Source organism: Vicugna pacos, chromosome 15 (assembly GCF_048564905.1).
Source record: "Vicugna pacos chromosome 15, VicPac4, whole genome shotgun sequence".
Taxonomy (NCBI): Eukaryota; Metazoa; Chordata; class Mammalia; order Artiodactyla; family Camelidae; genus Vicugna; species Vicugna pacos.
Genome location: NC_133001.1, coordinates 42,393,495 through 42,406,096, shown reverse-complemented (window position 1 = coordinate 42,406,096; position 12,602 = coordinate 42,393,495). Strand labels below are relative to the sequence as shown.

The 12,602-nt window shown below is 43.2% G+C and overlaps 2 protein-coding genes and 1 pseudogene across 6 annotated transcripts in view; 2 read left to right on the top strand and 1 right to left on the bottom strand.

Moving 5' to 3' along the window:
• Window positions 1–516: 516 nt before the first annotated feature.
• Window positions 517–11,957, bottom strand: SUPT7L (SPT7 like, STAGA complex subunit gamma). The gene is made up of 7 exons (XM_072938000.1): window positions 11,714–11,957; window positions 11,309–11,598; window positions 10,457–10,561; window positions 9,225–9,839; window positions 3,712–4,036; window positions 2,526–2,763; window positions 517–1,221 (listed from the first exon to the last, which is right to left on the bottom strand). The coding sequence occupies exons 4-7, from the start codon at window positions 9,635–9,637 to the stop codon at window positions 959–961; spliced, it is 1,239 nt and encodes a 412-aa protein (XP_072794101.1). The 5' UTR covers window positions 9,638–9,839; window positions 10,457–10,561; window positions 11,309–11,598; window positions 11,714–11,957; the 3' UTR covers window positions 517–958.
• LOC116283490 (G1/S-specific cyclin-E1 pseudogene) lies at window positions 5,900–7,394 on the top strand (annotated as a pseudogene).
• The window catches only part of SLC4A1AP (solute carrier family 4 member 1 adaptor protein), a 50,011-nt gene continuing 49,077 nt past the window's right edge, over window positions 11,669–12,602 (top strand). For all 5 annotated transcript variants that reach the window (XR_012059146.1, XR_012059144.1, XR_012059143.1 and 2 more), the window contains exon 1: window positions 11,669–12,530. Coding sequence is in view for 1 of the 5 variants with exons in the window: in XM_015242562.3 (XP_015098048.3) it covers window positions 11,796–12,530 (735 nt within the window). In the remaining 4 variants the exon portion in view is untranslated. The remainder of the gene's footprint in view (window positions 12,531–12,602) is intronic.

The window sequence follows — 12,602 nt, the reverse complement described above, 5'->3', positions numbered from 1 at the left end:
ATTTTTATCCTTTTAGCGGCTGCTCATCCAGTAAGAGCACAATGTGCAGATACAGAATTGTAGCAAAGGTCCTCTGATGGCCAAGCAAATGCAACAAATGAAATAGGCACAAGCCCGTCCTTGGACAGGTCCTGTTAGCCTCGTTCACAGGTCCTGTTAGCCTCGTTCACAAGGGAGAAAATGAAAGCAACTGAAAAATGTGCATGGTGAAAATATAAAAAAAGTATGTGAGTGGAAATAATGCAAAGACAAAAGGATGGGGATACAAGGGATAAGTCTAGAGAAAGAAGAAGGAAATATGTGGCAGAGACAGGGTAGTACTATCTGAATAAGCAAAAAGGCTGTTTACCACAGACCACTCTGATTTTATGAGACTTCATGGGCAGCGAGGACAGTTTAAAAAAAGACTACTAATATTTAAGTTGTGCAGTGTTCAGCTATTTCCTATCAGGTATTAGCACTGGACTCCCAATGACTTGAACCAAAAATGAAGCACGTTAAAAGGAAAAACTGACATCTGGTATCATCATATATTGATTTGTGAGCCTGTTTAAGCACAGCTTTGAGACTTAATAACATCTCAGTCTTCATAACATCCCTGCAAGGGAGGTCAAAGCAGTATGATTCTTCTCAGTTGTGTGAGAGAAATGGCTCTGGAGAAGCTAAGTCACTTGTCTAGTCACACAGTAAAGACAAGAGTCAGGGACAGTGCTTTGGTCTCTGGATTACCACCCCCAGTGTCGTGATGTCTGTGAAAGGTGGCTTGGTTGTTGTGGAAAACTATAAAAACTGGATGCAAAAGGAAAATACAAACTTGTTTGCTTAAATCCAGTTCCACCGAAATCAGAAAAATCCACTGTGTTTAAGAGTAAGAGTCAAATCACTGTTCATGGAAACAGTTGAATACATTTTCTGCTAGGTCTTGTAGGTCTGGACAGAAAATCTCCCCCTTTGCCTTTTATATTTTCCTCATCCTCTTCTTGCAGCGCTGGTTGAAAACAGGGGAGGACCCCATGAGGCTGTCAGTGGAGTGGGAGCCATAGCTGCTGTCTGAGTCATCAGGGCTCTGGGGGATCCCAGCTTCACTCATGCCTGACATGGGCTCCTCGAACACATCACTGCCCAGCACGCCATGCCCGGACACGTTGCCTTCTTCATTCTCTTGAGGCTCCATTTTTACATGGGCCAAGTTCCAAAGGGGGGAAGCATTCACCTCCGTACCTAGGAATGGAAGAAGAACACAGAACTAACAAGCAGTAAGCCAAGTAAGCCAAGGCTGTAACAAAGTAGAAGGCATACACCACCCAGGGCCAACTGCTGGCCTTTGAACTCAGTTTTCACTCTGATTCCCTACCTGGCTGGATAAGTACTCTGCATCGAAAAGTTACCAACTCTGAATATCTTCCTTTTCACTTCCTCACCCTCTTCTACCCTTTACCTCCTTTACCCTCACCCTCCTTTACCTCACCCACCTCCATTTTCCCTAAAACAGTAAACAGTTTTCCTGTAGAATTATACAGGTGGGAACATTCCCTGTCTCCTGGCTCAAAGTTAGGCACAACCATGAGCTCTTGGTCAGGAGTTACATTTGCCTGTCCTTCCTTTTATGGGGCTGTCTGGTTTTACTGCCTTTTGTTTGGGTCCCTGGTCCTTTCTTACATTATGAAAAGTTAATGATCACTACAAAATGCTGGTAGCAGTTCCCAGACTGCTGAAAAGAGACATGGCCCCAATGTCTGCAATAATTTCTCTTTAACTCTGTGTGTTCTAGCAATACTGTTCTGTGGTTCTTAAGACTTCCATGGTGAAAGGCTTTCTGCCCAATACTGTAAAAAATGTGGCCTAATTCTGTTTAGGCCACACTGGGGGATTTGCTATATGCATCATTTGTGCATTGATGAAATGACAATTTATATTTGTAAAGAACTGATGTCTAGACTAAGCTGCAATTTAACTGACTTAGAAATGGAGTCATCCTGGTTCTGAAGGTAATCACAGGGTCTATCTGGAAGAGGAGGCCAGCTGCCTGTCATTGGGTAACCCTATTTCAATCCTTTTCAGTTCCAATTTGTTGGGGGTACTTTAGGAAGGAACCCCAACTATTCACATATGCTTAATCAATTAACATCACTCTATCTTTCTGGAAGTTGCCTTAATCAATTGAGCATAAGCATCAGGAAAGACCAGTACAGAATACAGAGAACAAGAGGCCATCTGCACCCCGCCACCCTAAGCTGGGTCAGCTGAATTAACCCTGGTCATCAACAGGATAACACCTAGTGAGTGCATCTACATCCTAACTAGGAATTATTTTAAAGAATGCCTGAGCTGTGCTTCTCATGTCTTCACTCATTACACAGAGAATGTTGGTATCTCTAGATCAGTGAAGCTATATTTGTCTTTAGATTTTCCATTCTCCTGCCCACCCTCACTTTTCTTCCATTTCCAGAGTTTGATTCCAAAACAAAAAGTACTGAGATTGGCAGATCTCCCAGAATCAAAATGAGTAAGTTGGTTTCTCTTACTTGAAGCCTGTGGTGAAGCCTCGACCTCCAGGTTGGATGGGAAGCGCTCGCTCTGAGCCCCGAGGACTCCCATGGGCAGTGACTGGTCTCCAGAAGCCAGGTCAACCTCCAGTTCCTCACTGACAGGGAACGTGATGTCGCTTACAGGTTCCTCCTTGATCTTTACAGGTTTAGTGTCCTCTGTGGCCTTCTCAGGATTGACAATCCTTTCATACTCTTCAGAGAGCTGTTTACTAATCTGTTGGCAAGCAAGAGTCAATTTTCCAAGGAAATGTTAAGAGCAAGCTGGATAATCAGATTGTAGCATCCCATGGAAAAGCCAACAGAACAGGACTATGAATAAAGCATCCACTGCCAATGGAAGGAACTTGTATTGAGTTTGCATTTGTAAATGACAGAGACATGTCAAGAAAATTTGTTTGGCAGAGAGTATGTATGTCATTAAAAGGTGCATAAAAGTGAAAAATAAACAGACTGTGTTACACTAAAAGATCACATTTTTGGCTACAAAAACGAAAGACAAAAGATCACATTTTTTGGCTATAAAAACTAACATTTGACATATGTACCACAGGTGGATAACAAACGTAGGAAATCTGGTTCACTTAGCAAAAATTGTTCAGTGTTAAGAATTCCTTACCGTATTTTAGATTTGGGGAAACCAAAACAGTGAACAAAATGCTTAAGGCCACAAAGGTTGAAGAGATTAGATATTTTTGGTTCTAACCAAAAATGGTGTCTCCCCGTAACCCCTACATCCCACCCTTGGGCAGTATCACCTCACTCTGTTTTGTTTTTCATGACACTCAACACTATTTGAAACGCCGATTATTTTGATCATTGTTTACTTGTTCTTGTTTCCCTCAGCAAGAATGCAAACTCGAGGGACTTGTTAACTGATGTTTCGCACAGTGCCTGACTCACAACATGCACTCAATAAATATTTGCTGAATAGAAGCAAACTAACCACATTCTCTCAAACTCTACCAGCTAAGGGAGGCCCCTGGGTCTGTCCAGGTCAGTGATGAGGCCAGTGGAATACAGCTAGGGCCCAGCACAGCTGGACACAGGGCACAGCTCTGTTCTAAGACCCTGCTCTCAGCGTTCCAGAGCAAGTGTTAACAGGGTCCTGCTGAACACCCCTCGATTACACACCTCTACCCACTTCTCCTTAGGCTCATCTCACCTGTAGCATGTAACTGTGATAGTCCTTGATGCGGTGCTGCCAGAACTTCTGGAGGGAGAGCACACTGCCAATGCCCACTTCATGGAACACCTGCTCCATAACGTCGGGGAAAGGAGTCTGCCCCAGCCGGGCCTCCTGATCCACAGCAAAGCGCAGCAACTTGGTGAACTTAAGGCAGTACTCATGTGCCACGTCAGTTAGGGTCTCCAGGACACTTTCATTAGCACACTCAAAGCCTGCGTGAGCCAGGATTGTGGCCACTGCCTGGTAGAGGAGCTGCCGGCAGGAGTGCCAGCTGAGTTCAGTCACGGGTTCCCCTTTCCCACTGAAAAGTGGAGACATGGTAGTAGTATTAATGCTCTTGCAAAGGGGTGACTTGTCCTGTCTCCCTAAAAGGCTTACAATTCCAGTCAAACCACTGGCTCAGCTTCCCAGGGGAATTCTAGGCAGGTTACATAGCCCAGTTTCATTCTGCTGCTGTCAGGGCATGTCTCAACCATAGTATTATCCCTGAGCTTCCTCAATTACACAAAGTTTAAATAGGCAATAATGTCTAGAACAAACAGTATAAAGAGTACCTAGTGGAAAGGAAATTTTGTTCTCCTTGTATCAACTGCTCAATTTTGATCACTTTTAGGATCTGATTAATTTTAAGAGTATAACTCAGATATGGCTCAATGGTGCTCTAATTATTTCATCAGAATGTAGGTTCCTCACATCCTGGGCAGTATATGGACTTTTAGAAATTCACAGTCCCATTAGGAGATTCTTATTTGACTACAACAGACCATTTGTAAAATTGGAAAGCAATTCAATTTTACAAAAGCTATTTAAAACATATAGAGCTTACAAAACATTTTTATCATATCCTATGTGACTCTAGATGCCATGTTCTTCATAATACACTGTTTTGCACCTAATCACTACTGCAAAATCCTAATCTTTCTAAAACAAGAAAACACACCTCAAAAAGCTGATCTCCTAAAATTAACTTTTAATAAGCTTCTTATAATTTTCCAGTTCTCCTGAAATTTCCTATCTATCTTCTGCCTCCCTCTGACAAAGGGAGCAAATAGATAAGAATATAACAGGGTACAGAAAATAACTCTTCCTTGGTTCACACCTGGCACAGGTCATCCCGTCCTTGCTGTACAAGAGCGTGTGAGGAGCTATTCGCCCACTTTACTGTTATCTGCTCAGTAGCAACGACTGCAATTCATATGATGATTGGAAAATAAGAAAACCAATTGTCAAATAACTTTTCATTTACTATTTACATCATCATTTCCTCTGGCCAGTCTCTCTAGGGTAAACGCCAAAGGCTTCAGAAGTGCCTAGTAACACCGCTAAATCAGTATTGCTTTACTTGAGTAATAGTAAGCAATCTGTTTCAAAGGAGAATAATTCTTTCAGCACCCCTATAGCTGGAGCAAATTATTTCTGTGACACAGTTTCTTACTTATGTATAAAACTAAGTATAGACTTCTGACGTTCACAGCTCTTCCTAATAATTAAAATTAGAAAACTGACACAAAACTACAAATTCTAAATAACAGGAATAATTTAAAATGATGGACAGTATTATTTTGTGGAAGCTAAATTGCCCTCAAAGTGTAAATATGGTACTGACTGCTACTTGAAGTTGGGGGCATATCTGTACTAACAGGTGCCAAGCATGTGATGGCACAGTTCTCCCTCCCTTTTCACTATTCCAATGTCTTCAGAACCTTCGATTGGTCTATGCACCAAGACACTTTCTGGCCTTCAACTGGCCCAACAGCAACTTTTAAATATTAAGCCTATTTCTCGTATGTTCTCATTAGTTTGGGACAGTTAAAATAGTAGCAACTATTATTAATAGGTAGGTGCAATAAATGATATGCAATTATTACTTATATACTACTTTTGCCGATCATATTTAATCTGAATCTAATTTTGTGGAGATAATCCAGTAAGTGGGCCATTCTACAAGACAACTGACCTGAACTCTTCAAAAAGATTAATATCATGTGTTTTAAAAAGGAGGCAGCTGCTGGCTCTTGGCTTCTTGGCTGCCTCTGCCTCCCGGCTCCCCACTCCTCTTTGTTTTGCTTCCTGCCCCCACCCTCGGCTCGTAACTCCTGCCTGCCTGCTGTGGAGACGGCTTTGGGCCTGAGGTCTGATCCTGGGCCCAGTGAGGGAGAAGGAGAGGGATGTGAAGGAGACGGGCACCATGAAAGAAGAAAGTGGTACTGATGTCCTTGTTAGCTCCAAGAAAAGGCAGGCAAATGTGGCCATTTTTCTGCAGAATCCAGATGAAGAAACTGCCAAAATTGACAGGACTGTGAGAAGCCAGTGTGCCAGTCAGCCTTGGGACAGTAATAAAGTCTGTGACAAGCCCTGATCCTTGATTCCCACACCTGATAAAAAGGATGAGCTCATATACCCAAATTCTGTGTATAAGCCTCAGAGTTGCACGCTGTCCAGAGCCTCAATACTGCCTGTACTGAACTGGGCAATTATAGATAGGAGGTTGGAAAATCATGTTAAATAAGGAAAAGATATGCTTGAGGGATAAACACTTTATGCAGCGGCACCTTCTTTTGCAGCCTAAATATGAGCAATTCTCCTAAACTTGTTAATGGAGGTGTATGAAGTCTCTAAACTTCACAGACAGACGTTCTACTTGGCACAGGATTTCTTTGATTGGTATATGGCAACACAACAAAATGTTGTAAAAACACTCTTATGGCTTATTGAGATTTCATCTTTATTTAGTGCTGCCAAACTTGAGGAAATCTATCCTCCAAAGCTGTACCAGTTTGCTGTTACAGATGGGACTTGTTCAGGAGATGAAATTGTTGCCATTAATCATTATGAAGGCACTTAAGTGGCATTAAGGTCCCCTAACCATTGTGTCCCGGCTGAATGTATACATGCAGATTGTGTATCTAAATGATTTTTATGAAGTGCTCCTGTCACAGTATCCTCAGCAAATTTCCAAACAGACTGCAGAGCTTTTAGATCTCCGTGTCCTGGATGTTGGCCACTTAGAATTTTCCTATGGTTTGCTTGCTGCTTCTGCCTTGTATCATTTCTCTTCATCAGAACTGATGCAAAATCTTTCAGGGTGTCAGTGGTGTGATACAGAGAAGTGTGTCAAGTGGATGGTTCCATTTGCCATGGTTATAAGGGAGCCAGGAAGTTAAAAACTTAAGCACTTCAAGGGGAATTCCTGAAGATGCACATAGCATCCAGACCCTATAAACAGCTTGGATTTGCTGGACAAAGCACAAGCAAAGAAAGCCATATTGTCTGAAGAAAATAGGATTTCTCCTCTCCCCACGGAGTCCTCACCTCCTCCCACCCCCAAACAGAGCAGTAAGAAGCAGAGCGGTGGGCAGGGAACAGCATGACCACACCAGCATCTTCTACCAAAGACAGCTGTGCAGAAGTACCTGTTTCAAGTTCTCTCCTGTCTACTGCAGTAGAGGCGTGCATTAACTTTTACAGATACTTAAATGGAAGAGCATGTGTCTTCTGCAACAGGTTTCTGTGGATGGCATTGGACGGGGAGAAGTGTTTTTTTATTGGATGCTTAGATTTTTCAGTAAGTGAGTCAAGTACACCAGCCACCTCCAGAACACCAACGAGTGCTCCAGATGCTGCTAAGGAGGGTGATACTTGACTGACTTCGTACAAATAGCAAAGGCTTGAAGTTGAGGAGTGCCACGTTGCTGCTGGTCTCCCCTTGTGTGTTCTGGGTTGTGTTACAGTTAGTGGAACAGGTGGTTGTAAGCGTTATGGTGTGGAGCCCACAACCAGCTGTGCTGGGGGCCTGCCCTTTCCATACTATCAGTCAACAGTGTACAATGCCTTTATGAACTATTATTTTCTAAGTGTTGTTATTTTTTTTTAATAAAGATAACACTATCTTTGAGGAAAAAATAAATAAAAAAAGAGGAAGCTATTCTGGCTTAAAAGACACTAAAGAGGCAGAAAAAGACAAATACTATATGAAATCACTTATATGTAGAATCTAAAAAGTAAAACAAACTAGTGAATATAACAAAAAAGAAAGAGACTCATGGATACACAGGACAAACTAGTGGTTATCAGTGGGGAGATGGAAGGAGAAAACAGGCAAAATAGGAATTAAGAGGTACAAACTACTATGTATAAAATAAATAAGCCACAAGGATATGTTGTACAGGTTAGGGAATATAGCCAATATTTTATAGTAACTATAAATGGAGTATAACCTTAAAAATTGTGCATCACTAAGTTGTATACCTGAAACCTATATAATGTTGTAAATCAACTATACATTAATTAAAAAAAAACAGACACTAAAGAGGCATAACAACCAAATACAATGTGTGAGTCTTTCTTAGGTCCTGGATTAGGGAAAAATATACCTATAAGAGGACAACTTTTGAGACAAATGGAGAAACTTGAATATCTTCTTATTAAATGACATTATTTAATGAGTGTTCATTTATTTTGGGGTGATAATGATATTGGGATTATGTAGAAAATTGTCCTTACTCCTAGGATGAGGCAAGGAATTCAGAGGTAAAAGAATCTGAAGAATTTAGGGGTGAACTATTGCAATGTCTGCAACTTTAAAATATGTGGCAAAAAAAAGTCTTGGGGTGTGTGTGTGTATGTTTGTATATTTGTGTGTATATGTGTGTACACACATACACGAGAGAGAGAAATGTAGCAAAATGTTAACAACTGGTGAATCCAGGTGAAGGGTATTTGGGTGTTTATACTATTATTTAAACTTTTGTATAGGTCTGACAAATTTCAAAACAATTAAGTAATTATTTGTCACCAAATGCAAACTTCCATACTGAAATCTAGTAGTACCAACAGGTAATAAGGCAGTCATTCAGAGGATCTGGAGGAGGGCTTCTCAAACTTAAACACACATATGAATCTGCCAGAGTTAGTTAAAATGCAGATTCTGATTCAGCAGGTCTGGGTGGGGTGTGAGACTGCATAAAAAGCACCCAGGTGATGTTGTTGCTGCTGATCTTGGACCAGATTTTGAGTACCAAGGATCAAGAACATTTTCATATTATTGTTTCTTAAACTACGTTACTGAATGAAACACGCATAGTTAAAAAATTCTTGTATAGAACTTGCCCAATAATATGAGAATAAGTCCATGAATCTAATTTTGAGGACACTGGGCTAACCCATAGTATACGTTTTAAGTGAAACAGAAAGACTAGACGCTGAGGACTATGAGGACAAACCATTGTAGTACCTCACTCCTAGTAAAGTGCTTGACACATAATTAGGCACTCAATAAATACTTGTTGCATCAGAAAATTTAAAAATACAGACTCTGGATTTGGAAGATCAGAGTTCAAGTCCTAGACTTCCCACTAATTATGTGAGCAACTTTGGCCAAGTCAATTACTCTTATCCTCAGTTTCCTCATGGAAATGTTGTTACATACTTAACAGGGTTGTTGGAAAGATTTTTTGAGAAAAGTAAGATATAGCAAAGTCTTGCCTTACCGATAAAAGTCACTCTCTGGGTCACTGTGCCGAATCTGGAATGGTGCGTTGGGATTCTTACAATCTAAAGGAAGGAGGTCATCGGGAAGAGGAGGTGACCCAGGACAGGATGGAAGAGGTTCACTCTCTTCAGTCTTTACACCTTCTGTCTGTTGCTGATTCTGGGCCTGAGCTGTGGCAATGAGGTTGCGCAGACGTCGGTTGTGCTGGATCAGCTGAATGGTATGGATGGTGAGGCTGCAAGGCTCTGAGGGAATGTCCAGCATGGTGGGGCGCTTGGGCTTGTTGGCTGAGGGTTGGTGCAAGGGTGGGTCATGGACTTCCACCAGTCGGAACTCCCGAGGGAGCAAGTCAAAGGAACTTCTGTTGGTCTGGCTTGATGAAATTGGTATCTCTCCCCAATATCTCAGCATTTTGGAATTAGAAAGGAGAGCTTTCAAGTTAAATGTAGATGATATCCTAAAAGTAGTGTTTTTAAATCTCTAACAACTGCAGGTTATAGGCTTCTATAGTGAAAAATATGTCTAGCCAGTTATTTGCATTAAAAGTAGGCAGTTCAAGACCACTTAGAAAAATATCAATGTCAGCAACACTGTAGGACCAAAGATGTTCTCCCTGAAGAAATTAAGAGACATATTGCTGTTAGATGCCAGCCAGCACAATCACACACAGTGACAGTTCCTCTGGGGCTGTACCACAAGGTAGAGTTTGGGTCATTAGTAGACTAATAGCTGTAATAGTATCTGGGGTTATAGTGTCCATGTTTTCCACCTCATCCCACTAACTCATTGCCAGAAAGACCATCATACCCAATTCTGAACAATTTGCAAGGCAAGATACTTAAATTTGAGACCTGGAATATTTCTCAGAGTATCTTGACACATCTGTTCCGGATCAGTAGGAAAAACGGAGTAGAGTTAAAGATAGGCAAAGGTGGTACTTATTCTGTGAATGCCAGGTATGGGAATCTTTAAGAGGTCCTGGTAGAAAAATTTATAAACCACTAATCTAAATGATCTTATGTGACATATAAAGGGAAGACTCTGAGATTTCTGCTGTCTCCTACCTAGTATCCTTTCCTTCAGTCTCTCCTTATATCTAATCTACTCTCTATAGTGATGCTAGAGTTAGTATTTTTAATTCAGATCTAATGCCTTTCCATTGCCTATTGGAAAAACTCAAAGTTTTTTGGTTTACCATTCAACAAAATTTACAATCTGGCTCTGACTCACCTTTCCAGATTAATTGCCCACATGCCTCTACAGATTCAATAAACATTCACCAAATGCCAGGTACCAGGTGAGGAGATAAAGACTAATTAACGCAAGATCCTTGCCCTGAGGTGAGGTAGAAAAACATAAAAAGAACATTTCAGTATTAACATTTCACCAGGCACAGACCTGGTGCAGTGAGGAAGCACAAAGGAGGAACTTCTTGGAGAAAATGACTACCTTAGTTCTAACAGTATCAGACTACTCAGACTGAGAACGCCATGCATCTCCATAGCAGACCTTTTAAGCTGTGATCTCTGCTAGAAATGCCCTGTGACCCCTATTCCTGGCAGACTTGTATTCACTCTTAAGTATGGCTTAAATCACCACCCTCTAACACCTCCCCAGCACATCTCCCTTCAATATATTATTACAGCACTTTGTACATTTCCATCACATTATTTATCCCTGGATTTAAACTAGTACTTATCTCTATTTTATTCTTCCATCTGTCGCTCACAACTGTGATCTCAGTATGGTGTCTGGCATTTATTGAGTGCCTACTATGTGCCAGGCTTTGCCTTTACTGTTTTATTCAATTTTCCCAACTACCTTACGAGGTAAATACTATGAGTATCCCATTTTCCAGATGTGTAAGCTGAGGCCCATTGTCTTGCCTACTGCCAGAAATGGCTGAGAGGGAAAATCAGGACGATCTCGGTTTCAGGGTCTGCACTCTTAACGACTACATTAATTGCCTCATTAATTGGTTTCAGAAAGAATAAAAAAAGAACGAATAAATGAATGAACCAAGTGACAACACAAATCGTCCTCTCCCCTAACTTCACCGAAAGGAGCATGAAGGATAGGTACCAAGTCTAAGCAATGCCCAAGTCCCTGCAGGGGCTCTTCGGTCACCGTCGGCAGGCGCAGGCGCCAATCACAGGGTCCTGGGGTCGCCTAATGCCGGGGCAGCCCGGAGACCGGGTGGTCTGGACCGGGACCGACGCAAGGAGGCTCCGCTAAGGACTGCCGAGTCGCGCAGAAGCTGGGCTGGGACGACTCCGAAAGGCCCGAGGGGAGGGTCGCTCCAGGGCCGGAAGGCTAGTGCGTTGATTAATAGTTCAAGACTGCCGGAAGCGCTTCTTTTCAATCAGGCTCTGCTGCAGGAAGTCACTACAATCCGGTTGCAACCTTTAAAGATGTCCCCATTCTGACAGCACCCTACCACCCTTTTCTGTTTTCCACTTATTAAGACCTTCCCAGGATAATACTCACTTCTTCACAATGCTCTGGCTCGTGAAGGAACAACTCCATCATCGCTGCCAGAGGAGCCGCTTGGAGGTGGGGAGAACGGGCCATGGAGAGGAACGTAGAGACCGAGTGGGAGAGGTTTCCGAGGAACAGATTTCGAGGCTGCAGCCGAGTAAGGATGGCTGATAGTTCTGCTCAGGCCGAGTCGCTGGCTCCTCAAGAACTCAATGGCGACTTCAAGAGACCAGCCCTGCCGGTGCCGCCGGCAGTGCGAGGCAAGGCTTCGGCCACCAATCCTTCAAACTCTGAGGAGGTGAAGAAAGAAATGCCCACGGCGCTGCTGGACTCCGATTCCGGAGACCCTGACGTCCCTCTGGCCCAGCGGGACAGCGGGGAGACTAGGAGTCTAGCGGAGGAACAGCCGTGGTCCCCTACAGCAGCTACTTCCCCTGGCGGCCCGGCCCGGGCTCCCCCTTACCGAGAGCCGCCGTGGGGCGGCCCGGCCATGGCCCCTTACAGCCTAGAAACACTGAAGGGCGGCACCATACTTGGCACCCGGAGCTTGAAGGGGGTGAGTTGCTGCCTTTTCGGGAGGCTGCCTAGCTGCGACGTGTGCCTGGAGCACCCTTCGGTGTCTCGCTATCACGCCGTGCTGCAGCACAGAGTGTCCGGCCCTGACGCAGAAGGCGACGGCCACGGGCCTGGCTTCTATCTCTACGATTTAGGAAGCACCCACGGCACTTTTCTTAACAAAACCCTCATCCCACCCCGCACCTATTGTCGGATCCACGTCGGGCACGTTCTTCGCTTTGGAGGCAGCACTCGGCTCTTTCTTCTTCAGGTAAGTGGAAAAACCTAGAATCGAAATCTCTGAGGCACCCCGGCTGCTTTCCTGAGTTCCTTACGCTTTCAC